General features: G+C 40.6%; 2 protein-coding genes across 5 annotated transcripts in view; both read left to right on the forward strand.

Annotated features, from left to right (window-relative positions):
- Positions 1–18,547, forward strand: part of evlb (Enah/Vasp-like b) — a 49,476-nt gene extending 30,929 nt beyond the window's left edge. The window contains exons 2-13 of one of the 3 annotated variants that reach the window (XM_086263632.1): positions 1,338–1,506; positions 3,406–3,583; positions 10,570–10,636; positions 13,144–13,214; positions 13,393–13,640; positions 13,804–13,901; positions 14,055–14,094; positions 14,458–14,509; positions 15,416–15,473; positions 15,559–15,619; positions 15,738–15,795; positions 17,434–18,546. In XM_086263632.1, the coding sequence (XP_086119758.1) occupies positions 1,338–1,506; positions 3,406–3,583; positions 10,570–10,636; positions 13,144–13,214; positions 13,393–13,640; positions 13,804–13,901; positions 14,055–14,094; positions 14,458–14,509; positions 15,416–15,473; positions 15,559–15,619; positions 15,738–15,795; positions 17,434–17,471 (1,138 nt within the window). In that variant the 3' untranslated portion in view covers positions 17,472–18,546. Of the gene's footprint in view, positions 1–1,337; positions 1,507–3,405; positions 3,584–10,569; positions 10,637–13,143; positions 13,215–13,392; positions 13,641–13,803; positions 13,902–14,054; positions 14,095–14,457; positions 14,510–15,415; positions 15,474–15,558; positions 15,620–15,737; positions 15,796–17,433 lie in introns of all 3 variants that reach the window. The other 2 variants (XM_086263630.1, XM_086263631.1) reach the window with 2 other exon arrangements.
- Positions 18,548–19,883: 1,336 nt separating this feature from the next.
- yy1b (YY1 transcription factor b) lies at positions 19,884–25,111 on the forward strand. 2 transcript variants are annotated; one of them, XM_086263633.1, is made up of 5 exons: positions 19,884–20,604; positions 21,783–21,945; positions 23,014–23,074; positions 23,498–23,656; positions 23,982–25,111. In XM_086263633.1, exons 1-5 carry the CDS (start codon positions 20,058–20,060, stop codon positions 24,162–24,164), a joined length of 1,113 nt encoding a protein of 370 aa, XP_086119759.1. In that variant the 5' UTR covers positions 19,884–20,057; the 3' UTR covers positions 24,165–25,111. The 2 variants fall into 2 exon arrangements, with proteins under 2 accessions (XP_086119759.1, XP_086119760.1); XM_086263634.1 differs by having other exon boundaries at positions 19,885–20,604; positions 21,795–21,945.
- The last annotated feature ends 2,528 nt before the right edge of the window (positions 25,112–27,639 follow it).

Below are 27,639 nucleotides of genomic sequence, written 5' to 3' on the forward strand. Positions count from 1 at the left end.
TAAATTGTTTCTGTTTCTCTCCTGTGTTTTTCCATTTATCGCCTTTTACCGGCACCTTGATTGATATTGTGCAGATACGGAGCACGTGACCTGGAAATGATCGTAAACAGTGCATCATCACGCTCAGTGCTATTTACAGTGTGCATGTGTTTCTGTGCATGTGTGTGCATGTGTGTGCGTGTGCGTGTGTGCGTGTGCGTGTGTGTGTGTGTGTGTGTGTTTGAGGAAAAGAGGGAAAGAAGGACGACCTAGGGGGCTGTGATAACACGATCAGATAGGAGAGCAGGCAAACCCAACCTAACACTGGAGGCCACACACACACACACACACACACACACACACACACACACACACACACACACACACACGTATTACAGTCCTGCCTCATTAAGAACATGGGCAGATGCTGGACTAGTGCTTGATTACATTTGGATTAGACCATTAGTGAAATGCAGGATTAGAAGACAGAGTTGTTGTCTTGTTCACCATAATTATCTCACTTAAATCCTCCGATTTTACAGTTAAAGGAAAGTTTGACATTAGACGTCCAAATTGCTTGAAAATGACTTTCTTCTTCCTGCGCTGACAATATTTTCACCCTCCTGACCCACTGAGTGTTTTACATGATAAAGACTCAGCCGCTGTCATCAGTGGTTCAATTTTTTTTGCTTGTGACTAATGAAACATAAAGCCTCTTGAATTTATTTCCTCAGGACAAATCCATTCATATAATGGATTTCATTCATATCATTAACGCAGAAATATTTTTCAATGTGCTCGTGTGCAATGCTGTCCTTTGTCGACTATAGAGCTGACGCCTAAACATGTGATGTGGACACATTATTTGTTACAGTGTCATCATCGAGTTTCTTACTGGAGAAACTTATTATGTTGCACATCTAAACAAGTAATCACATAATGTGAAAAATATGTTCAGAAAAAAGGCAAGAGTGTTTTTATTACATGTTTATTACAGAATTAATTATTTTATGGGTGTATATATAATATTTATTGCCGGTTTTTGGATGTGATTGAGGATGTTGCACACATCAAATACTTCTAGTTATTGTTTTATAACGTCTCTGTCTGATGGTGGCAGTTTATGATAGATGTTTTTGCTCTGATTTTTAGTGGTTTCTGATATCTAGATTAGAGGGGTTAAGAAGGGAAATGTCTACGTCCAGTCACAAGCTAAAGCAATGACACCACAAACTAGAAAGAAGAGAAAGAGGGGCGAAGCTGCTTTGGGATTAACTCTGGAGCTGATAAACTCTCTGCTCCCCACATATGACCAACTCACCCTGTTTCTCTCTTCTTTGTTTTAATGTCTCCTCCAGTGAGCAGAGTATCTGCCAGGCGCGGGCCTCTGTCATGGTCTACGATGACACCAGCAAGAAGTGGGTGCCCATCAAGCCTGGCCAGCAGGGATTCAGCCGCATCAACATCTACCACAACACTGCCAACAATACCTTCAGAGTGGTGGGAGTCAAACTGCAGGACCAGCAGGTAAGAAGTGCAGATGCTGGAGGTAAACTTGTTGCTGTGGGAGGATTGCAAATAGTCTGGATTGTGACTTGACTATACTGAAGGAGAGTGAGTGAACCAATGAAGTCTTAAAAATTTCTTCAGTCAAAGTCTGTGTGTGTGCGTGCTTCAAACCTCGTGAAATCTTAAAGCTCACCCGCCTCCGCTGTGACTTGAGTGAAATCTTCTTCACCATCTGTCAGCCTCTCCAACGGCAACAGCTCATTAGCACTCGGCTCTTTTGCACCGCCGCAGACGTGTTTGGCGATAAGACGCGGAACACATGTAAACAGCGGGGTTATCAAGCACAGCAGTAATCAAAAACTGACAACTACAAAGATGTCTGAAAGTGGCAGAAAACCTACAAAGATTCAGAAAATGAAAATGGAGATTAAATAGCCAAAGGGATAACTTTTTCTTTTTTGGGGGGTGGTGGAATCTGGAGGATCGGAGCCTAAACCAGCTGCCATAGGACGAGAGGCTGGGGTATACCCTGGACAGGTTGTCAGGCTTTTGCAGGGCTATCAAGTATCATTTCAAAAGTTAAATATTAAACAACTCATTTAAAAAAAGGTTAACTAACAGAACCTACGCCAGCCAGCTGATTGCATTAAGACACTAAGACTTTGACTGCTGAAGTTCAAACTGAATCAGTGTGCAACATAATGGTGACGAAAGGTAATTTAAGTGATTCTGAATATGACATGGCTATTGGTGCCAGATGGGCTGGTCTGTGTATTTCAGAAACGGCTGATTTACTCTGACAATTATCTCTAGTTCACAGTGAATGATCAGGAAGAGGAAAGAGGAAAAAAAAATGGCGGTTCTCTGGGTGAAATGTGTTGTTGATGCCGCAGGTCAGACCAGAGTGGTCACTGTTTTGAGCTGAATGAAGCAAACTAAGATGACAAACTAGTGAAGGAAATAAAAACACCTGAGGAAATAACCTACAAAATAAAACAGGAAATAACACGACAAACAATACACCTTTTGCCCTCGCTGTGTGTTTATACACCTCTCTGCATTTAATTATTAGTTATTATTAATCTCTGGCTCTCTTCCACAGCACGTCTTTGTGCCGTATTCTTCCCCACGCTCCCAACTGGCTGCCCCTCCCTGAGCCTGGTTCTGCTGGAGGTTTCTTCCTGTTAAAAGGGAGTTTTTCTTTTCCACTGTTGCCAAAGCACGTGCTCATTGGGGGTCATATGATAGTTGGGGTTTTCTTTATTTTCTTTGTATTTTTTTAGGGTTGAGACTTTACAATATAAAGTGCCTTAAGGCAGTTGTCGCTGTGATTTTGCGCTATAGAAATAAAACTTAATCGAATAAACTCACTCAGTTGGATATAAAATCACACAGCAGGGACTAAGTATTAAAGAGAACACGATACAGATGTCTTCTCTTCAGATGTTACTGTTACTGTGAATTTTGGAATTAAACTCAAAAGAATTGCCCAGAGCTCGAAGAGTTAAGTAGATGTCAGTGGGTAGCTGTGGAAAAACAAGATATAAACGACAGCATTTTTTCACAGCTGTGTTTCTTCTAAGTTACAGCTCATGATGTAAGCAACATAAAAATGAGAAACACAATGACTATTACAAGCTGTGCTGCTCTCAGACACAAAAATGTTTTATCTTTACAGTGGCGCAAAACACAGCGCATTCAGAATCCACAAATCCTTCCAAACAATGCAAGTTATGACCGTGTTGTATGTCTATGGGCGCGCTGCCATCTGTGGATTTAAATCATTTTTCAGATAAAAAAAAAAAGAAGAGAGAAATAACCTTGAAAAATAAAAACTCTCCGATAAAAGCGAAATACTTTCCAGTTTTTTCCTAACTGATGACTGCCTTTCCTGCATTCTCCTCTTGTCCTTCAAAGGTGGTCATCAACTACTCAATAGTGAAGGGTCTCAAGTACAACCAGGCCACACCAACCTTCCACCAGTGGAGGGACGCCAGGCAGGTCTATGGCCTCAACTTCGCCAGCAAGGAGGAGGCCACCACCTTCTCCAATGCTATGCTCTTTGCCCTCAATGTCCTCAGTGCTCAGGATGGAGGTGCGTTTTCCCACAGTACAAGACGCACACATGCACACACACTTGAGAAATGGAGGATGTCTTCTTATTTCATTTTATTACTCGATAGTTAGCTCCACTTTATTTCTCTCAGATAAGCACTCGGCACTTTTAATTCACAAAACTGGGCTGAACATGTGTGACTTAACACGGCGGGCAAAATGGTTAAAATGGGTTCAAATGTCATGTCATCATGGGTATGTGAGATTAGCTCTCTCTGAACTTTCCATGAACCAGCAGAGATGATAACCACTCCCTTACATTCTTTATGTACACGTGTAGAGTGATAGTGTGATGCAAATTAGTGTCAAGCAAAATTCAGAGTGTAGCTCTGAACAGTGGGCTGCTTAACTGCTGAAAGCTGCTGGATCATAGCCCATAAGAGTGGGCGATATAGTGGCAAAGTCATATCACAATATTTCAAGAAAATGTGTGACATTTCAGAAGATATAGGAAAGAAATACTGAATGCTTTATTGATGTTTGTAGTAATTTTAAAAAGAGCAACTTTTTCACTAAGTTGCTGCATATTTCCTTATTTTAAGTGTGAATCTATTGAAATGTGAACACAAAAGTAGCCTAGGTTGTGTTTACCCTTGAAATTTCAAAGTAAAAGTGTAAAATGACTGCTTAACACTTTAACAATAATAATAACTAAAGTTAACCTTGTAACTCTTCAGGAGCCTGTATGATTGGGTTGGGCTTTTTAATCAGCTGCTTAAAGCCTTGTTTGGCGGGCGTGGTTTGTGGCGCGGCTGAGGTGGAGGCTGACACACCTGAGGTGCATCAGCTCATCACGCCTCCCCTGCATATAAGAGTGAAATGGGTCCTGAATGAATGTTTTTCCATTACATGTGGCTGCGAACTGAAAAGCTGCAGCCGGGAACCGTAAGAAACAAGCAACTGAGAATAAAGAAAGAAGTATGCTGAAAAGCATTGAAGTGTGGTCTTTACTGCCACGCCTTGCTTTTCTATCACATTGATAGAAAAGCAAGTATTGATACTTTGTATCTATCCTCTAAGTTCAGTATGTAGCCCACTCAACTGTGTTAAATAAATTGTTTTTTCATGAAATTAAAAAATATACCTCAAACATGCCCCTTTTTGTATTCACTTTTATTTATTGCCTAAAGCACATTTAAACAACAGAAACTGGCCTGAAGTGATTCCAGGTCTCCTACAAACCCAGTTTCAAAATACATTAAAAGTTCAAAGGTGTGTTTTGTTGTGTTAGCTAATTATTTTTGAAATTAAAAGTCACACTGATATAGTGGTCATTAAATGAGAAGCTGCTTTCCTCTTATATAAGCTGCCTTTATAGGTTGAAAGTAGTATCGGTATTGGCAATACTGACCCTGTATTCACTTGGTCACATATCATCAGCTGATCCTATTATCTCCTCCTTTGTACCCTCCTTGCATTCTGGGTGTTTTTGCCTCGTGTGCTGAAACACTCTTTCCATTTCCATCTTTAACAGATTTCCCTGAAATATTTTGCAGAGCACTGCGATTCATTGGAAGTTGTTGAAGTAGCTCCCTTTTATGTAATAAATTGTCATCCGAGCTCTCAGATACACTTCGGCACTTCGGATATTGCAGTATATTTTTATTTCACATAGAAATTTCCACCTGTATCATTGCAGAGAATGCGATATAGCACAGACCTAACAACCGTAGACTCAGCAACGGACAGTTCAGTCAAGCTGAAATAAAAGATGTGCAGGTCTGAGACTCATGGTGAAATTACAGAAGAGGCAGGAAAGGTTTCCTGCGGGAAGTGATCTAAAAATAGTAGCCATACTTGAAGTTGTCTGGATATCACAGAAGGTTGACTCTGTTCATCTGGATGCAGAGTCTTCAGCAGGAGAAACGACAGTTTGCATATTAGCGATCATGAAGCTGACCCCGTGGCTCATTGATAGTTTTGGTTGGAATGCAGCTGCACTGTTTATAAGTTTGGGGCTGAGCCTAAATTAGTCACTTGGAGCATTGATAAAATATTTGTCACACTGAAAACTTTCTCAGTGTCTTTCAAGGGGCAATAGAGACTCTAACATCACCACATCAATCTGTCATGACATCACTTCACTGGGGGCTTAGCAATAAGATTAATTCTTTAATCTATTATAGATCAAAGATAGAGCTATCTGACATGCAGACAGACACAAATGTAATTATTTAATTAATATAAGCTGCATTTCATTGTGATCCCCACCAGGGCTTGCTGGGACACATCAGTGGAAACAGAGCTGTCGTCAGTGTTATTGGTTCCATCTGTGTTTTTCCTGCTGTAAGCCAAAACGTCTGCAAAAGGTTCTATTTAAAGACTTCAGCAGCGAGTATACATACAAGACAGGCAACCTCAATCCTCCAGAGTTCTGTGTATATGTGTGTGAGAAGAGAGACAGACAAATGTAAACTGAGAGGCAGAGTGACTGTCACAGCTTGCCAGTTATTACTCCAGCAGCAGCAGCGGCGGCGGCGTGCTTCCCCCTCCAGTCCCCTCCAGCCTCTTAATTAGAGTGAGTCATTGAGAAGATCTCCCTCGGGCCCCGTTCTAGAGAGCAGATCTTTTCATCTGCCTAATAACATGGGATGGGGAACAAAGAGGCTCGAGTGACAGCAGCCAAACGCAAGTGCACAAACATGTTGGGGAAGCATGTGCACATCTAACAGATAGAGAGACTGATAGCATCTCAGTGCTACCAGCTTGCCATGATACAGCGCTCACAAAGGTTGTATCATAACACACACAGATCAACTTTTATATTTACGCACAAGTGCGTGATCAAGGGGGAGAATTAGGAAATTAGTTTATTCCGGTATGTTGTTTCCTATTTTTATTTCTCAGCATGGCACAGGACCTGATTTTTGCATATCCATGCTCTCCAGCTGATTACATAAGACACGTTCACACTTTGTAAAGCTGAAACCAGAACATGGGTGTTCCTTGCTTGTGCCTAACACCCTCTAGTGGTAAGGAAGTCAAAACCTGACCTTTTGTCCTTAAAATTGCTTTCACCTTTAGAGAGGAAATATTACATGATGTAGGATATAAAACTGAGGAGAGGATCAAAAAGGAACATATGAAACAGCCGAGCACTGTTTATTCTTATTGCTTTGAAGGCCTATTTTCTCTGGGTTTTACAGAAAGATGTAACCTGTCACTTGTAAAAAGTGATCACTGTGTAAAAGTGATAACCAAAAGTGCCAAATGAACTCATATTTTGGAAGTAAGATAGGTCATTAATGGAATAAAACAAAAATATGATTGTTTAACATTTCATAAAATGGTATTAGCCAAAATAAGCCATTTTTAAGACCTACATGTAAGACCTGACAGGTGACAAAATAAAGGGAATATTTAAACTCTCGACTCTCTATAAATAGGAGTCGTCTATTCCAGGAAGACATACAGAAAAGGATGCGAGTCATATGCTGTGGTCAGCATCCAGCCACCCAACTGAACACCTGCATTAACACTGTAAACTTTGGGGGTCACTGACCTCTCAGGCCCACCAGAGAAATCCTTGTATGATATGAAACTATTGATTGATCAACTATTGATTAAAGGGAATCACTGGAGGATGGTTTTGCACTCATCCACTAGACCTTCAGAGACTTAGCAAATCAATGCTGGGAAGTGCTGACGATGTTCTGGTGGCAGGTGGGGACGCAACTGCTTACAGAGGGCACTGGCACTGTTGTTGTTCTGGCCATTTGCTATCTTGTCACATGACACCCAAACACCAACTAAAGAATAAACTTTTGTTACTTATGTGACAAAAAAACACTTTTGTTACTTAGTAACTCTTTATCCCCGCCCCCCACATGTTTGAGCCTTGATGTAAACCTGGAGTGCACGTGGATCATCTCGCTGTAATATTTGTGTGGCTAAGCAGCACTAGGCTGTGTAGCCTAGAGACAAAGTCGACCTTTTGAAACATTAAGCAGATATTCTCGCTGTGCTGCTGCCGCTCCTGGTGTTAGTTTCAAGAAGATGACAGATGATACTGTTGGTGAGGTAGGATGGGAGGAGGAGGGAAAGGCAGGCAGGTGAGGTGTGTGAGAGAGAGAGAGATAGTGAGGGAGATGATGAATGGAGAAGAAAAGGAGGAGGGAGAGGAAGAGGAGCTGAAGGCAAGAGATGGTTAGGAGGGAGTGGGTCTGTCAGTGCCTCTGTGTTTGCTGCAGCCGGTTTCTCTTCTTCAGCATGTCGTGTAGGTAAAAAAAACTGTGTGTGCAAACATCTGCATGACAATTCTGATTTTGAGGTTGTGTGTGTAGTTTTTGTGTGTTAATGGCTATTATTGTGTTATTATAATCCAGTAAATGGCAGAGTCAGTCAGGAATCATTAGCTGAATAGGGTAAACAAACTCAAATGGAACATATATTGGAATATTTAAACCAGTTAAAGCAGTGCAATACTCTGTTGTAGAGCGTGGCCTTTTTCAAACATGTAGAATAGCTTTTGTGTTAGTAACCCCTCCCTAAACCTGGTTCTGCTGGAGGTTTCTTCCTGTTAAAAGGGGGTTTTCCTTCCCACTGTCACCAAGTGCTTGCTCACAGGGTGTTGTCTGATTGTTGGGTTTTTTCTGTATGTAGGGTCTTTGCGTTACAATATAAAGCACATTAAGGCAACTGTTGTTGTGATTTGCTGCTGTATAAATAAAATTGAATTGAATTGAACTTGGCAGGCTCTGTTACTCACTCATCTAGTAGAAATAAATCCAACTAAACATCTCTTTTGAGTCCTCTATCCTCTATCAGTCGATAGGGTCGTTTTTCTCTTCAATACATTCTGAAATCAACATTTTACTTTTGCAGTGATAGTGTCATGGCACTTGGCCCACAACCCAGTTTTTTATGTATTTTAGTTTTATTCTTGGATTATTGTATGTTCTCAGTGTCATCATCACCAGTGTATGAATGTGTGTGTGAATGGGTGGATGACTGGATATGTAAAGCGCTTTGGGGTCCTTAGGGACTAGTAAAGCGCTATATAAATACAGGCCATTTGCCAATTTGTCAACCAAAAACTGCTGGTTTGAGGTTCAGTTCAATTCAATGCTGTAAAGGTCCAAAGCTCTCGATTTACATATTGATCTACGTCCCTACCCTTACCTATGGTCATTAACTCTGGGTAGTGACCAAAAGAACGAGATCGCAGAAATGAACTGCATCTGAAGGGCAGCTGGCCTCTCTTTTAGAGGACATCGAAAGGAGTTCAGCAGGTCACTATAATACACATAAAGCTCTGTCTGTGTGCTGGTTTGGTTGTCTGCCAGCTCCTTCCCTGAAGGTTCTTATCTACATCAGATATTGTGATGTCTTCATGTTGCCTAGCAACTACATAGCAGTCAGCTAAAGTAACCTGTTTTTAGCATTTATGAACCTGTAACACCTTATAGAAGCACCATATGATTTTTATATCATTACAGTAACATCTCACTTATAGCTTTAAAACTTCAGGTATATATTATGATGCCGTCAGGTTGCCCATCAGCCACTTAGCATTGGGCTAAAATTGTTTACATTGTTTGCTTATATGACACGTGATAAAAATGCATTTTAATTTCACATGCAACACCACAAACAGGCCAAGCATGCACGGGCATTTATTAGTAAATTAAATTTTGTTGGGTCTAAACCTGTTCTGGACAAAACCTGGATTCTAAAAATATAACATTAGGATCTAAGATGAAACACCATGCATGTGTGTAGGACAGGTGTCTGATAGCAGCCATGACTCAAAGCTTTTGCCATCGTTGTATTTTTGGGTTTCTGTTACTTGATCAATAGCAGCCATTAGCACCATCAGCCAGAGTCTATTCCATTAGAGGTGTGAGCAGTGGAGAGAATCGTCAGTGAGCAGTGACCCTGAAAACAGGCTGACTATGTAGAGCCATAAAACTGTTATGTAAGGGACATCTTTACGTAGACAAAAGGGAACATGGTCTATAGAGTTTTATGCCTATTTCAAACACTTTTACAACTCTTGATTAGATTTAAAGGGAAGTGATCATAAATCAACCAAAAAGTAACCAAAAAACACCACAAGATTCCTCCTTACTTACTTCCTTAATCCAGAGGAATTCAGTCATGAGAACATCCTTGACATTGACATCTGATTTAATTGTAAACCCCAAGTTGAAGTCTTATCATGTGTTCAATTAATTGCATTTCCTTTCTGGCTCTATCTGCAGATCTCACTTATGGTAGTAAAAGGATTAGATACCAAAAGCCTTGTAGCTCAGACAATAATGACTCTCACATACAGTATATTTGATTTTGAGCCTCATCCACCAAAGGAGATGCCACAATGGTTTGTTTTTACTGAGTTTGTAACCACAGCTGACAGAATTTCCTCTGTTCTCAGTTAGGTTCATCTGTTTAGAAAGAGCAGCTCAGACACTCTCCAGACCTCGCTCAGCCGCTCAGCCGCTCTGTTTCTAGTTTTGGTGATTCATAAACCCGTCGGCAAGTTGTATTTCACCCCAGAAGTACTCGTGGGGCTCTGGCTGACATTTGTTTGTGCGCTTGCATGTGTTTGTGCTCATATTGACATTTGTGTGAATTTAAAAATTTAAGAGAAGGCCGCTCTCAGATGTCGCCTCACTGCAGCATTACGAATCAAATGACTTGTCTCTAAAAGAGCGCAGGAGTAAACAGAAGGACAGCGTTGCAGCAGGACATCTTCTGCTCCCCTTCAACAGTAAAAGTGCATGAATGAGTTTAAGCTCATTTACATGAAGTCGGGGATTATCATGCTTTTCACTGCACATTACTTATTATGGAAATGAGACAACATAATGATCAGTCGCTGTTACGTTCCTTGTGATTTTATAGTTAATTATCTTGACTGGCACTAATTTTAACTGACATAATAGTGCTGATAATGAAACATTAAGGTCAACTTCACTCTATTTGTGTCTTTTTCTTTCTTTCTGTTTTCATTTGCATCTTTAGGTCCAGCTCTCCAGCGCCAAGTCCAGAATGGACCGACTTCAGATGAGATAGAAGCTCAGAGAGCAAGGTATCATTTAAAAAAGACGTTTTCTCCTTCTTTGCAAGGCAGTCTATGTAACATGAACCCCTGTTAGCAGATTATTTATTTGTTTATTTTTAAGCCCACCTTGTCTGGCAGCTTTTGCAATCAGAAAAATGATCTGAATGAACTGTGGTGCCAAAAAAGTGGGAGAAAATTAGTATCTTGTCATCCATGAGAAGAATATTTTTAGTGAAGGATCACAGGCTCTTGTGAACTGAAGCAAAACTCATCCCTCCCCTCCTCTTACTGTCCTCTGTATCCCTCCTACCTTCCAGTGGGTCACAATGATAAAGACTGAAAGTTTTACAGTAATGGCTAAAACACAAGTAGTCCCTGTTTTCTAAATCATAGTGGCAGATTAAAATATACAAAGTAGTGGATAAGCAGTATTCAAAATGACCCTTAAGGCCATTTCCACGGTTTACACTGTGGCTTGCCTTTCTTCCACTGCGCCTGCTGTTCCTCTCTCCACTTCAGAGACGGACTCGGACACAACGAGGTCTTTGTTGCTGTTTTTAAACTTATTTCAGCTCCGCCTGCTGGTTCATCTAAATGCCGAATGCCAGTACTTAAGAGAACAAATATGAAGGGAATTATGGCTCTGTCTGATCCCCATGTCGGATGAACTGTTCCTCTGCCACAAAGGATTATGTCTGCGATTGTGAGGGGAGATTGCGTGCGTTTGCGTCCTGGTCAGCGGAAGCAAATTAATTTCAGAGAACCGTTGTTTACTAAGCACCTCTGCTCCTGCTGTGCGCACGCTGCTGTCACATCAGACAGGTTGCTGCCTCAGATGTCACATCGCATATCTCCTCAAATCAAAGACAGAGATGTAATGAGATAGGTGGGATAAAGATCGAGGAGAAAAGTGATGTTGGCTTGGATGAATGAGGAGCAGGAGATGGGCACACTGCATGATATAAGACACAAAAACTTGTTTACTTACTAAAACGCAGGTGAAGAACAAATCAGGAATGATCTGATAGTTCAGGAGGCATTCATCAGCACCTTCATAATTAGCCCTAATCAAGGGCTGTACAGTAGACCCAGCTGGAAGATAATTCTGGCTCATTGGGTAATAATTATTTAATAATTATCTGTCAATATAATATAGCTCTTCACTTTCTTTATGAGTCATTAATTAATAACTAATACAAAGCCATTCATGTGTCTTATTAAGCAGATCTCAGTGGATCCTCATTACCTCGCTATTACCTCAAATAAAGTGAATGCTTAGTAGTAATTCATTTGTTCCTCTGGAAAGTGCAGCGCAATTAAGTTATTGGGGGATTATTTGTGAAATCAGGTATTTCTGAGTCGATTTTTTTAGTAAGCAAGCAGGTTTTTGTGTCCATCTTTGTTAAGTGTTACCATGTTGGGATGTGAATTCAAACCTCTGACTCACGGTGACAGCATGTGAGAAAAACTCACCATCTGCTAGAGCTTGAGTGCAGTTCGTACAGTGGTCTCATTAGACTTTATACTAAACAACAGCAATTAAGGTAGTGACTTTTAGTTAAAACTCCAAAGAAAAACATGTTTCAAATAATTACACTATTTTTTGTGTTGTTTTGCCTCATTTCCGATGTGATTCCAAAGAGCTCACCTGGGCCACGCACTGTTTCCTATGCCCAGAGTTACCAAATGAAAACAGACAGACACTAACAAAGACTCAATGGCAGGGAAGGACTATTTATACACACATTATGTAATCATAGGAAGCGGACACATCAGGTTAATGAGACACGGCTGGAACCAATCAAGGTAATTACACATGAGAAGTAAAAGAGACACAAACTAACAAAGTAAACCAGGAAGAAACTAACTAAATACTGAGCCACTAACTAACTCATACACACACACACAGCAATACTGGGGGTGGTGGGAGAAATAAACCAAAATACAGGGAATCAGATATAAGCAACAAACTCTAAACGCTAACAGAAACTACCTTTCCAGTTTAACAATAGCTAAACACCAAGTATCCTTAAAAACTAAACATCATCATATAGAAACCAACAAGAAAATGCATATTATGTAGATGAGAATACAAAACTTAATAGGAACTCAAAATCCTGGAATGATAATGAAACAAACATGAAACTAAACTATAAATAAATTTTAAAAAAAGAAACTATAGTAGAACCCATCCCATAATCTAAATGTTATAGAAGAATACCAAACTCCAAACCCAGGGGCTGTGACAGAAACTACCTGACACAAACGATGATTATGACTTAAGAAGAAATATCCCAAAAGAACGTGTGGAGCTTTAATATCTGATAAATATTGGATCAAGCAGTTGGAACATTTGAAATCAAAACCTAATGCCGATCCTAGCGCATCTTTGAGGCAAGTGGACATTTCTCTGTCTATTACTGTGCGATGGTTTTCTGAACTTTTCCTGTAGGTGGGTAAATTGTCAGATTTTAGGACAAGATTTGACATGTTTGATATTAAGTGAGCAGCTGTGATCCTTCTTGTCTCTGCAGGCAAATGATGGAGCAACAGCAGCAGCAGATGCAGGCGCACATGGAGCGGGAGCGACGGTCCTCCAACTCAGGTACTCACACGAAGTGCACAGGTCAGCTAAATTTCAGCTGGTAAAAATAGTTCTTTCATTCAATTTAAAAATGGTCCGCGTCTTCGCCTAAGTGCATCTGAACCCACACAGGTGTAAGTGCGGATAAATATTGCACAAAGCGACTGAGTTTCAATCACTCGCTGCACTTTTCCTCTAGGTTCTCCTTTCCAAGGCCATCCTGCTGTGCTCTCCGTTGCCCCACCAGTAGTACCTCCACCGGTGATCATGGGCGGCCCACCTCCTCCTCCACCACCGCCAGGCCCGCCGCCACCGTCAGCAGGGGCGCCGCAACCTCCTCTCCCTCCTCCACTGCCCTTAGGCGGAGGAAGCCACGGGGATGAGACCTCTGCGCCGACAGGTCTTGCAGCTATGATTGCTGGAGCCAAACTACGCCGTGTTCAAAGAGTGAGGCAACACTTTATGATGTTTGGGTGAAATTTCTGTAAACCATGCGGGATATAGCTGGATTATCTCCTTCAGATTTGACTGACATACTTTAAAATGTTCATGATTTGCACATAGCAGGGAGTAACCCACAGTTGTCGTTTTTTTCCTCTGCTTTCTTCAGCCTGATGACAGCTCTTCAGGTGCCAAAAATGAAGCTAACCGAACAAGTGGGGGGAGTGGAGGACTGATGGAGGAGATGAATGCTCTGTTGGCACGAAGGTCAGATCAATACAGGCCGAAGGTCTTTTTCTCTCACATACTGTTGCTATATTAGATACAACTGGTCACTGAAATCTTTAGTTTTTTGTTTAGTTCATTCTGGAATTTCAATGAAATTCCTTTTTCTCACTTGAGGCTTCTTCTTTCCTCCAGAAGGAAAGCAGCTTCAGAGAAGCCCGAGGACAGCCAAAATGTAAGTGCGTGCGAAACGGAGATGGTTTGCAATTCATGAAGCTGAGCACTGCTCGCTCTGTGATTTACGGTGATAATTAGGGTAACGGTTTAGGCAGGGATCAGGATAATGTTGATGCTGATTATATAAGGGTGATAATGATCATTGTTATCATTTGTGTTGTGATGGAAACATCGAGAAATGATGATAAAAGCTCAGTAATAATCATTAATCACAAGGAAATCAGATTAAAGAAGCCTGGTTTCACACAGGTGAGACTGATATTTGCAGAATATTCTGCATCAAACTGCTGGCTCGCTAACGAGGATAATAGCATTTGTGGTATTGTGAGTGATGCTTACCGATTTCATTGTGCTTCTCTAGGATGACCCAAATTCTCCGTCGCCCAGCACTCGGAGTGGACAGAACGCAACGGGTGAGAAAACTAAACGCAGTTACGTCTGTGAAGGTTCTCAGTCATCCAGGTCATTGTAGTCAAAGGAGCTTGCAAAGAAAAGCGTCTGGACTTCTTTGACCCTGGAGAAACCATGGGGTCAAATTTGACCCCATGGTTTCCCTAGTAAACCAATGGGGTCGGATCTGACCCCATGGGTTCTCCAGGGTTAAGTTGCTTGAAGACGTTTCACCTCTCATCCGAGAAGCTTCTTCAGTTCTAAGGTCATATGGTGGGGAGTCCCAGATTTAAACCTAGTGGGAGTGTCCCCCCACAGAGGGACGAAAGGACCCCCTGATGATCCTCTAATCGCCTGAGCCTAGGTGAAGAAGCTTCTCGGATGAGAGGTGAAACGTCTTCAAGCAACTTAAAGAAGTCCAGACGCTTTTCTTTGCAAGCTCCTTTAACTAAACGCAGTTACAAACCACGTTTGAAACACATGAAAAAGGTGTGGGATGGAAAAGTAAAAATATTAGAAGCAGATCCACAAACATTTCTAAGAGAAAGAAAAAAATAACTTTTAACATGTACAGAAGTTTGGAATTAAGTTTTTTTTGTTTTTAAATAGACACTCACCACTTCATTAGTTACACCAGTACTGGGTTTGATCTCCTTTTGCCTTCAGAACTGAAGGTGCTGAACACGGTGCTGATATCGACATGATACTAACAAATCATTACAGCATGTTTAACATCACTTTATTGTCACGGAGCTATTTTGGTTTTATTTAGGTGTGGTATCATCGTTTCTCATGATAGTAGAACTATTACAAGTTTTTAAAAATCCTGATAGCAAATGGGATTTCAGAGCAATGATAAATCCAGAAATGCATGTATGACTTTTTTTCTCTCTCGTTTTTTTATCTGATCTTTTTCCTTTGTCGTCTAGACGGAGCAAAGAAGCCCTGGGACCGAGCAAACTCTGCAGACAGGGCAATGGCGTCGAGGTGAGAAAGGGAATCCCCGCTGCTTGTCACTGTGAAGCAATACAGTAACAGCTAGTGTGACAGAGAATTATTTTGTGTTACGCAGAGCACGACCTGCGGGGAGTGGTGGCGACACAGACTCGTTAGACCTCGATAGAATGAAACAGGTAAAGAAAGCATTACCCAGCAAAATGTTTTGCTATTTTGTTAAAAGTATAAGCTCGTTTCCACGGTAAAGCAATCAATTGGTGATGTTTTACGAGTTACCCGTTTGTGCTTCAACAGGAAATATTGGAAGAGGTGTTTCGTGAATTGCACAAAGTGAAGGACGAAATCATCGATGGTAGGTTGGTTTAATCTTCTCTTGAAAACCTGAGGAGGATCATTTTCTCTCTCCTAATTCATGTTAATGAATATTTAAAAGGAAGCCTATCCAGCGGAATTGTGGGAGTTTGATAGTTATACACATGTGTAACCACTAGGTTGCACTAGATTCACAGAAAAGTACAAATGGATTTAAAACATCAAACTCTACAAAAGCAGTATCATGAATATTTGAATTTGTTACTTGCACAAGAAAAAGATGAATCCCTTTAAGACATTATAATAATAATAATAATAACTATTAGTACTATTTTTGTTGTCGTTATGTGCTAATCTGTTTAATATTATCCCAATAAGTTTACCATTGCTCACCAAGAGGATATACATTGCTAAATTGCACATCAACTCTTAAATAGCCTACATGCATAATATTTAACATTTGACATTTAGTGACATCAGCACGTTTATTAAATAATATCTAGAGAATGTTATAATAAAAGTCTCAGTAGACAATAACAGTGTTGATTAACTAAAAGGTTTTCTAAGTACAATGTAAGAACACATGCATGACAGATTGAAGGTATGTTGGCTATAAGATTATTATAGTATACTAAGATTAAGTGAAAATTTAAACTGGAGGCAAAGAAAATTAATTTTAGTTAAGTGGGGAAAAATTAGCTGAAATCGTATTCTGTACTTACAAAACTACTTATGAACTACTACTGTACTTACAAAATAAAATAAGATACAGAGGAAAAATAAAATAGTTTTAGTATCAGGAGACTTTGCGGCAATTTTTTTTCACAGCTTTGATGTGTCCGTGGTAAACAAAAAAGAAAAAAAACTTCTTGTGTCTGTATAGCAGAATCTATTCTGCAACTTCTTAATTAACTTCTTCATTTTTCTCATGAATTACAAACAAAATTAAGACTAAAACTAATAAGCAGATTATCAATACATTAACATACCAAAAACAATTCTATACAAGTACCATATCATTGTATATCATATAAAGCATTGTAATAAAAACCTAGCAAAAATACAACATAATAATGGTAATTGAATAAACACTGGCTTCTGTGTTTTTAGGAATAAAAGAGCAGCTGAGAGCAGCTTCTTCTGTTAGTTTAACTATCTAAAAATCCACTACATATGGCATTCAGTACACAAATAGGCCAAAGTATTCACAATAATAACAATGGTGAAATATCCCACAGAATAATTACATTCAAAAAATATATTGATGTAAGTAAAATCACTAAGTAACTTTTTATGTTTTACTTTGTTTGGCAATGTTAAAGTGTTAAAGTCTGTAGTGTAGCTGTGCAAGAGCAACAACACAGGATGAGTAGAAAATGATCAGATTTACTCAAAGATGTGTAAAGGTGTCCAGTGGTGAAGATGTGTTGGGAAATGTAACCTGTACTAATATTTTAAGCTTAACAAATTAAAAAACTAATTTAAAAAGGTAGAAATGAAATTAATGCACATATGAGTTTTGAATTGTATCAGTTTTGCTATTTTTGTGCAGGTTATTGCTCACAGTAGCGCTGCATGTGTCTGACAGTATACATCAGTTTTGTCAGGAAGCAAAAATAAACCACACTGATGATGTAGAGCTCTCAAATATGACACACTTTTTTCTCTCTCCTTACAGCCATTAGACATGAACTCAGTCGAGTTAGCACAACATAATCTTTCAGCGCGACCCCCCCCCCCCCCCCTCCCAGACGTGAGCCACCTTTTTTTCAAACCATTGCTCCTGCAGCAGCTGCTGGGGCCCTAAAGAAGAAGAGGAGGAGGAGGCGGAGTCAGGACGGGAGGCCCAAACTGTGACATCTACTCATCACGTTCAGCTGCGGTGTTGAAGCACTGGTGCAAACGTTGCTGTAACACCTCAGACGTGTCTGTGTAACATTTGATTTGTTTGTTTCTGAGAGGAATACGTGAATGGGGCGCACTCTCGCACCAGTTGCTCTCATTTCTTTGTCTGTTTGTTTGCCCAGTTCTCTCCTCTGTCTTTGGTCCAAAGGATATTTGATGCTATGATTTTAATTGCTTTACTTTTTCACAGATTTTTTTAAATCGTCATTACTGTCACTTTCATTATTATTCCTATCATTCTTATGATTGTAAGCGTGATGTCAGTAATGAGTAATAGTAGTAGGGTAGTAGGGGCAATGGTAATAATGAGGAAATAATAATGAGAATATGATAGTAATGATAATGTGGATATAATATTGCACATCACTTTATGTCAGTGTTTTAAATTTTATATCGGTTGTTTTCATTTTGTTGTTTTCTTTGTTTTTTTTAGATGCATTTGCAAGATCATCCTCTTTTTTCTCTTCACCTGATATAAAATATTTTTTAAAGATTTTTTATCCTTTTCACAGTTATGTGTGGAACCATGGCAGAAAAAAAACAAGACAAAACATAAAAAACAGACCTTGAACTGAAACCAATGTTGGAGTAAACACAAATTTTGGATATTGCAATCTTATGAAATCCAAAAAAATAAACACTAAAAAAAGAGAAAATAATAAAAATAATTAAATACACCCGAGTATTTGTGATCATGTTGTTAATGAAATGTTTATTGGCTGCAAGGATATGGTGAAGTATTGTTCGTTTTATTTTCTCCTTTTACGACAAAGTGCTTCCTGGTTTGAGAACAACGACAAAAAACAAAAAAAAAATAACGGAAGTTTAAAATGAATTGAAATAAACTGTAAAACACGTCTTGGATAAATGAGGTGGTCTCTTTCCTTTTGTGTGTTTGTTTTGCTTCTTTGCAGTTTTTGTCTCCGCAACACAGAAATCTGCTGTCATTGAAACAGGTGCCATAAATTACTGCTGCTGAAACACATGTGAGCGCTTTTGTGCAGTCTCAGTGTGTTTCTAAAGTGCACATTTGTGTAGCCTGTTTGTGTAATGAATGCCCCTGCAGAGATATTCAGTCAACGATCAGTTATGTGATACAGTTTTTACATATGATTTGGTGATGAGACCATTCACAATTCAACCACTGGAGTGTGACGTGTTCCTTAAAGACCACATTTACAAAATACAGTATTCACTAAATATTATTACTATCATTATATGAAGATTGCTTTTTAAAACCTTTCATAGTGAGCTGTGTAGTTATTTTCACATCTTTGTTTATATTGCTGTGTTTTCAAAAGAATGAATCAACCCACATAAAAAGCCCATCAAGACACAACATGAACTGCAGGGTTGTTGTTCACTGATAAAACTTCATATAACTTCTGAGTGCAAACACCGCACCAGCTGCTACACCACGGCTGTCCAAGCCGCTGTACTCGACACGTTCTGATTAGTGAGGCCAGCAGGTGTGAAGGACCACTTTGTTCTCATCGCTCAAACATATACACTCACCCGCTTGTTACAGCCACGGTGCACAAAAGAGCATCTCTGAACACACAACGCATCAAGCCTTGAAGAAGATGGGCCAGAGCAGCATATAAAGACACCTGATGTCACTAGTCAGATACAAACAGGAAACTTAGACTACGGTTTGCAAAGGCTCAAGACTGGATGTATGCTTGAGGTCACAGGTTACAGAGCTAGAAATCTCAATATATCTTATATTTTTATATTTTATTTTGTTGGGTTATTTTTTATACTTAAAAAAAACAAACAAACAAAATTCATTTGTGATGTATAGTTGATAAAGTTAAACCAGGAAAAAATATAAATATCACCTATGCCCATCAAAAACACATTTTTTTTAAGTTGCCTATTTTGTTTGTTGCCCTTTTTAAAGTACATTTGGGATCTCCTCGCTCTACCCAGTGATTTGCTGTATTTTAGAAGCAATTATCATTTGATTAATGTTGCATAAATCAGGTGAGGTTCAGAGATATTTGCAGTAATATTAGCACAAGTGAAACTATGCATTTGTCATAGTATTAATAACAACACAAACTATTATTATTATTAATAATGATAATAAATTGTCACCCTGTTTGTGCAACTAAACCAGAAACTGTGTATAACCTCATGTTTACGAACTTTGGGAACCCCCACTATCGCTAGTAGCACTGTTATCGCTGGGTTCAGTGAAGTCTCGCGATGTTTCCTTGTAACAGAGGATAGTGGCGACGAGAACTGGCGTGGGACGGAGTGAAGAGAGTTGTTATCGAAGAGGGAGAAGAGACAGCGGCAGGAGCAGAGCAGGGGGTGTGTGAGTGTGTTTGTGAGGTCCTAAAAGGAGCACAACACGGCGTGAATGAGAGAGACAAGCTGGCGAATTTCAACATGGCATCCGGAGATACGCTGTACATTGAGACAGACGGCTCGGAGATGCCGGCCGAGATTGTGGAGCTCCACGAGATAGAGGTAGAGACGATACCGGTGGAAACTATCGAGACCACGGTGGTCGGCGGGGATGACGACGACGACGACGACGACGGGCAACCCATGATCGCGCTCCAGCCACTGGTCACGGACGACCCCAGCTCGATCCACCACCACCAGGAGGTTATCCTAGTCCAGACCCGGGAGGAGGTGGTCGGTGGGGATGACTCGGATCTGCATACGGACGGCGGTGGAGGGTTTGAGGACCAGATCCTCATCCCGGTGCCGGCTCCTGGGGTGGAGGACGAGTATATTGAGCAGACTTTAGTGACTGTGGCTGGGAAGAGCTCAGTGGGTCGGGTGAAACGAGGAGGCGGCACTGGTGGGAAGAAAGCGGGCAAAAAGAGCTATTTAAGCGGCGCTGAGGCCGGCGGAAGAAAATGGGAACAGAAGCAGGTGCAAATAAAGACACTGGAGGGGGAATTTTCTGTTACAATGTGGGCATCGGGTAAGTAACCTTAGCCTAGCTGTGTTTTAACAGCTCCGTTGTTAGCCGTTGCATGAGGCCTCATTACCAGGGCGTTGTCCTGCTGCACCAGACTAGTTCCTGGAGTGCTCCGCCGCACCTCCATGAGAAGCGACGTGTAACACAATTTTTCGATCCAAACCCCCGCTGTAGTATATCGAAATGTTTTTGTTTTGAAGGGAGGCCATGTTTTAGGTGTTGCTGGGCGCCGCCATATTCCCCGAGACGAGTAAGTATGGCGGCGGCCCCGAAAAAATGGCGATAGTCGTGGCCAGGCAGAGATGGCGGCGGTGCTCGGGGGAGTGAGAGAGAAGCAGCTGGGTTTCGGGGGGTTTTCTTCTCTTTAGGCCGCGAAATTGTGGCACTTTAAATGCACAAAAGCAACTGATACAGTACCTAGGTGTCTACTGTGTGATATTCGCTTATATTATGAGTCGGGAGCTGTTTAGCAGTTAGCTCTGGCTGCTGTTGCTGCTAGTTAACCAGACAGCTCTGCTTCTGCATAAGGCTAGCTCCATTAGGCTAGGTGCAGAGTGATACTGAGCAGGTGGGAATTTATAATCGCATAAAAGGCTTTTATGGGCTAAACGAGAGCTCATATTATCTGTGCCTGTGATTTATATTACACAAACTATATAAAGAACTGTTTATCAGAATAACTTTTAGCAATATACTTGTCTACATGTTTTCTGAGTGGACACCGCAGTCATCTATTTTTAGTGCTCTCTGCTGGTTGGTAGTGAGTAGGAGTCATTTACACACATGCACATCTTATTTGCACGCTTATCTTGTTATGTGTTTGTGTGTTAGTGTCTCTTTGTGTTTGTGTGTTTTATGTCATTTGAATTATTTTTGTTTAACATATTTCAAACATGGAATTAATTCCCAGTTTGCATAATCTCTTGAAAACAAAACTATTGTAAACAAGATACTTATTTGAATTAAGAAAAAAATAACAAGTTAAAGTTTGCAAAGTAAAGGTAGCCATATGGTGAATAACAGGTAAACACCCTAATGTGAATATGTGCTTTTATATTCATTTCTCCTGGGTAATTATATTTAAAAAAAAACCCAGGGGGCACATGTTTCCAGCCTCCTGAGGCTTGTAGCCAGGGTAACACCAATATGTTATCGGTTCAGTCTCTGTAATGTGTTTCTAGATGATAATAAAGACATTGACCATGAATCGGTGGTGGAGGAGCAGATTGTTGGGGAGAACTCTCCTCCGGATTACTCCGAGTACATGACGGGGAAGAAGCTGCCCCCTGGTGGTATCCCGGGGATCGACCTTTCAGACCCAAAACAGCTGGCTGAGTTTGCCAGGTGAGTGTGTGTGTGCCAGCACCCCTGCGTCAGTCATCCCCAGCTGTAAACAGACCTGTTTACACTGTCCACACAGTTCTGATGAATATGCACAACAATACCGCTGCTGCTCACGAATGCCATGAGTCTGAAAGGTCAAAAACACACAGGGTAAATTTTAGCTGCACTCTGCTAAACTCTGGAGTTTTTTTCCTTAGTTTTCCTCCCAAGAATTAAAATGTCAAGGTTTGGTTACAAAATGTAATTAGGATTTAATAACTGTGTCAGGTATTACACAAACATGCCTTGTGATTATTTTCTCTGTTTAATGTTTGTGCACAAGTGGATTAGGCCATGTGTAGAGTGTTTACTGGAGAAGCTAGGATGTTGTTACTAAATCAGACCAAAGAGAGGCTTTCTGTTTACCCTTATTATATTGTGTTTTATTATGAATTGACGATTAATTGATCACAAAAGCCCGTGGTGCACTATTCAGTGTCCAGTGGGTCATTTTGTGAGGTTTTTCTTTTTTTAAATTAATTGTTTGTTATTGCCTAACAATGTCTAGTTGATTTTCTTATTCTATCAAAACAGTGCAACAGTTAACACTGAAGGAGTTGTTTCTTTTTTGTGTTTAGTTTAGTTACTTATTTGCAAAGAACAATGATAATGCTGTGGTATATTATTTACCAGGTCTAAGAAGTTTATAATGGTGAGACTAATTGCTGTGAAATCAGTGCGCTGACGTTTACTTAACTGTTGATATCAGTCTGTTTTAATCTCTGTTGATGTTTCAGTTGTCCCTTTTAGTTGAGTTTTTTGTTGTTGTTTTTTTGACTCTGTGTCTCAAAAACCATGATAAGGTGTTTAAAAGGCCTGTAAATATTACATTAGTTGGATTTTACTTTAAGCGTACCAGTGTTTATTTGTAAATAGATGTATACCTGTAATTGGTCTTGCTGTTTTCGTTATGTGTGTCTTTTAAATGCGTTTAAATGTCCTTTAGGAGTCAAGTTAATCAATAATCTGGTGTAACCTGGACCTGTAGATAACACAGGAGCTTATTTCTTTATTTTTTTTTATTTGCAGAATGAAACCCAGGAAAGTCAAAGAGGACGATGCCCCCCGCACGATAGCTTGCCCTCATAAAGTGAGTTCATTGATGTGTCCCTCCTTGTCACTGTTCTGGCCATCACTCCTGATGGGTTTAAAAGTCTTGCACTTTGTTGCTTTCCGTGTAATTGGAAATTTCACTGAAGGTTATTTAAAAGCACTTGAGTGTATTGATTTTTATGCGTGCACTAGAACAATCAGGCCTTATCTGAATTAGCTAATGTAAATGGGTTTTGTTCGCTCCGTGAGCTGCTTGCTACTTCAGTGTGAGGCTTTTAAGAGTACATTATCACTTCAGGAGAGAATAGGGGCACTCTTACTCTATCCCACTGTTTTTCACAATTTAAAGATGTGTCAGAGAAACTGCAGAAAATGCTGAGCTCCCTTTAAGCATGCATTAGCAGAGAAAACCTGAACCTTGCTGCAAAGCACCTTACTAACTGCTTCTTCGCTCCTTCAGGGCTGCACAAAGATGTTCAGGGATAACTCGGCCATGAGGAAGCATCTCCACACCCACGGACCCCGTGTGCACGTTTGCGCCGAGTGCGGCAAGGCCTTTGTTGAGAGCTCCAAGCTCAAGCGCCATCAACTCGTTCACACAGGGGAGAAACCCTTCCAGGTTGTCCACACACACACACGCACAGACTTTCCATATAAAGCTTATAAACTCAGCACTGCAGGGTGCTTAATTCAAGTGAAGGAAAATGGGCTAAGTAATTTCTCCCTGATGAGATTCACCCACCAAATGTCAGTAAAAGTTTATCTTTGGTGGGTAAATGACACCAGCTGGAATTGTTTAAAGTCTTTTCAGACAATTTCTGCTCGAGCGATTTTAACAAGTGATTCTGGATAAACACTGGCATATTTTCATTGAAATGAGACCATTGCTGTGGAAGGTTTTAAAGACGCACTGTTTAATCATTCCTCTGCTCCTCTCCCCTCAGTGCACCTTCGAAGGCTGCGGGAAAAGGTTTTCTCTGGACTTCAACCTGCGTACGCACGTGCGGATCCACACTGGAGACCGGCCCTACGTCTGCCCTTTCGACGGCTGCAATAAGAAATTTGCCCAGTCAACCAACCTAAAGTCTCACATTCTCACACACGCCAAAGCCAAAAATAACCAATGAGAACGTATCCGTCAGCGTCGAGTCACGAAGACGAAAAAAGAAGAAAGGAGAAAAAAAAGAGCATTCTAGCGACACACGTGAGACCTCGTTTGAAGATGGAATGAGAAGCTTGAGACTTATTGATTTATATTAAAAATCTGACAGATTAAAAGACTTAGAACACTGAAATTCAGCTGGTTTTTCCTGAGCCCCCTTTCTTCTTCTTCTGCTGTCATATTGGATGAGGAACGCAGTGACTATTCCCTAAAGCCCCAGCCAGCACAGTCCCTTCGTTTCTCCAGTGGCACTCAGCTGCCAGAAGATGGAACCCATGGACAAACATCAGAGACTTATTTTTACCGGAGTGATCAGAGAAGCAGCGGGCTATTAGTATTTTTATTTGGTCGCATTGCTTTTATTTCCCTCAAGTGTGCATATTGTACACTTGACTCAGGCTGTGTTTAGTATAATTGTGTTTTGTTTTGGGTTTTTTTCTCCTGCATTAAGAGATCGTACCTATGATACAAAAGAAGAGGCCTCAAGACTTGTTTGACCTGTTTCACATGTATACAAAGTTTAAAAAACAAAACGGCTGTATCTTTGCATTTTCACACCTTCTTCGGTTGTATTTTTCTCTAACCACAGAATAACCTTGTATACTTGTATTGTATGGCTGTATTAAAATTCAGTAGACATAGATAGAGGTGTGATTTAAAGTGTTAACCGATTAAACTTTAGTCATGAGTTGCTTTATATTTTCTAAGAACCGTCTTTACACAGATGAACAAGTAATATGATCTCACTCAGAGCCTGTCACAGTCAAATTACCTGAAGCGTGCTTTGAATTGACTGCGAGACCATCACTTTCTTTGTTAGAATGTAATGTACAGACGTCAACCATGAACTTCCTTTGTTCATATTTACACACATGTATCTCACCTGCCCACCAATAAAATGGGTCATTCCAACTCTGAACTTCACAGTTAGTTTTTACTAAAGTGGGTCTTCTTTGAGAGTGACAAACTTTGTGTGACTGTCAGTCTGCTGCTGCGCAGCATCTCCTCTGGCACCGTGCGCCATGTTAATAACCGAGAGGGAGCCAGAAGGAAAAAGGAGGAGACGGTGCAATGTTATAAATGATTTTTCTCCAAAAGTGTGGAAAACAAGTTGTGATTAAGTCCTAAAATACTGATACGCTTATCTGACACTGTTCCAACTGCTCCTTTGTGTGACTACCTAATCAGCCAATCACATCACTCATTGCATTTAGGTATATAGACATGGTGGCCTTGTTGAGTCTGTGCAATGAAAGTTAAGGCAGTGCTGAAGGCAAAAGGGAGCCCAACCCAGTACTAGTAGTATGAATGTGCGTAAATGTTTGACAGAAAGCACTTAAGCATAGAAAAAAGTTAATGGGTGAATGAGACACGTAGTATAAAGTGCTCTAAGTGAAATTTATGTAGTTTACTCCCCCAAACAAAAGACAACAAAGTAGCCTGATGTTAGCCCGTTCCCAGTTGTCAGCTCTGATTCTTATGTCTTAAACTGTCCATCATCAGTTTTCTCAAAGGTGGAAGGTGTGTTACGCCCGGGACAGGTGATGGACAGGTGTAGGCATCAAGCACAAAGAAAGGTTCCAGTCGACCAGGACGGGAGGTTCACATTCAGAGTCTTATTGGTTTACAAGACCTGTGCTGGCAAATGGTATGGGCACTGTAATATAATTTTAGATCTCTTTAATAGTTAATTGCCTGGGTGACCTCTCTTTTGGGGCTCTCCTCAGCTCTTCCCAGGAGGGTGGCACGGTTGCCCCTTTGGTGGTCCTCCTCGGGTCCTCGTAGTCTGGGGCCTCTGGATGTCTGGGGCCTGGATCTCCTCCATACCTGCTTCATGCCCTGGGGGACGGGGCTACGGCTCCCCACACTCCCAGGCAGATTGTTACATGGAGAAACCTTTTGAATACAAGCGTGCTGATCCACACAGGTGTGCACACAGGTGTACACACGAGTGTTCACAGACACAAACTACACCTTTCTTAGCTGCTACCTCAAAGCACATTATGCGCTGTCGATCTTGCGTGCTGCACAATAACATTTAATATTTAGTATCTACTGTTATCTACTGTTAGCTAGTTTATTGCAATGGTGTTGTATTTATTATGTTGCTCTTTTTTGTTTGTTTTCTCTTCTGTTTTTCTTTCTCTCCCTCTCTTTCTTTCATTCTTTCTCCCTGTCCTATCCCCTAGTCAAAAAAACAAAAAAGTTAATTGCACTACTGAGCATTCAAAATAAATTAAGTAGAAAAGTTTTAGATTCACAAGATGCAGGGTTCTTTGTGCAGGCTTGGTGGAAGGCTGTGTGCAGAAATGCAGGATTGAACCAGAGCAAGGTCAAGAAACAATAGCCCTCACAGATAGATGATGCCTCAGATGCATGAAACTAGGTAAGAGGTCAGGCTGCATGCATATGTGTGTGTGTGTGTGTGTGTGTGTGTGTGTGTGTCCATCACTAGGTGAAGCTGCAACTGAGGAAGGAGAAGAAGAGCACAACCTGTCCGCCAATAAGGGGGGCTAAAGGTCTAAACCACGGCCCTTCTCAACGGTTTTTGACCAATCAGATAGATGCACATTCTCTTTTATAAATATGTGGATGGCTAAGTTCTCTCTTCCGGGAGTTGGCTACAGAAAACTGTTGCAGACTGTGGTTTTCTAACCGGAAGGAGATCTGTGTACATTAATTATTCTTTGAACTGGTTGAGGCAATAAATCTGTTTAACTTGAACTGGACCGAAGCTCTCTTTATCTTAGAAAAAAGAGCACATGTGTTGACTCAGGATAACATAACAGACACATATGTATACACTTGCCAAAATGCACAAAATAAAGTGTCTTATGACCCACCTTTCCCCACTTCTCTCCGTTAAACCAGTGGTTTGGCTTCATGCCTCTACATGTCGTTTTTATTCTACCATAAAAAATGAATAAATACTAATATAAACATAGGATAAAACATTAGTGGGGTGGATATAACAGCAAGAAGGTCCTTCCCATGTTTGTGTGAATCCTCTCCTGGTGGTGCACCCCACCTCTCGCTCTATGACAGCTGGGTTAGGTTCCAGCCTCCCACGACCCTGAAATGGATACGTGAAAGAAAAATGATGGAAAATATTAGTATGTGGGGAAAAAAATCAATAAAATCTTGAAGCACCTCTTTGACTTACTGGGCTTTAAGTGATTTGTGACTCTTAATATTTAGCAACCACATGATCCTCTATGCAGATGACTCAAAATCTGAAAGGTGTGTAACAGATAGTTCCAAAGCAGGTAAACCTATAAAAAGATATCAACACAAAATGTCATTAAGGAGCTGCAGGTAGGATTAGCTGATGCAGAAAGTGGTTTTACTTGCACAAGCAGGCTTCATGTAGAAGTGTTCGAGTCAACGGCTGAATATTTCAGAGTCATTCTTAAAGCAACACGCCATGGACACATAAAGTT

This window comes from Aulonocara sp. 'chitande type north' Nkhata Bay, linkage group LG15 (genome assembly GCF_057382095.1).
Source record: "Aulonocara sp. 'chitande type north' Nkhata Bay isolate Kocher_YH1m ecotype deep benthic linkage group LG15, A_spYH_male_GT1.1, whole genome shotgun sequence".
In the NCBI taxonomy this organism is placed as follows: Eukaryota; Metazoa; Chordata; class Actinopteri; order Cichliformes; family Cichlidae; genus Aulonocara; species Aulonocara sp. 'chitande type north' Nkhata Bay.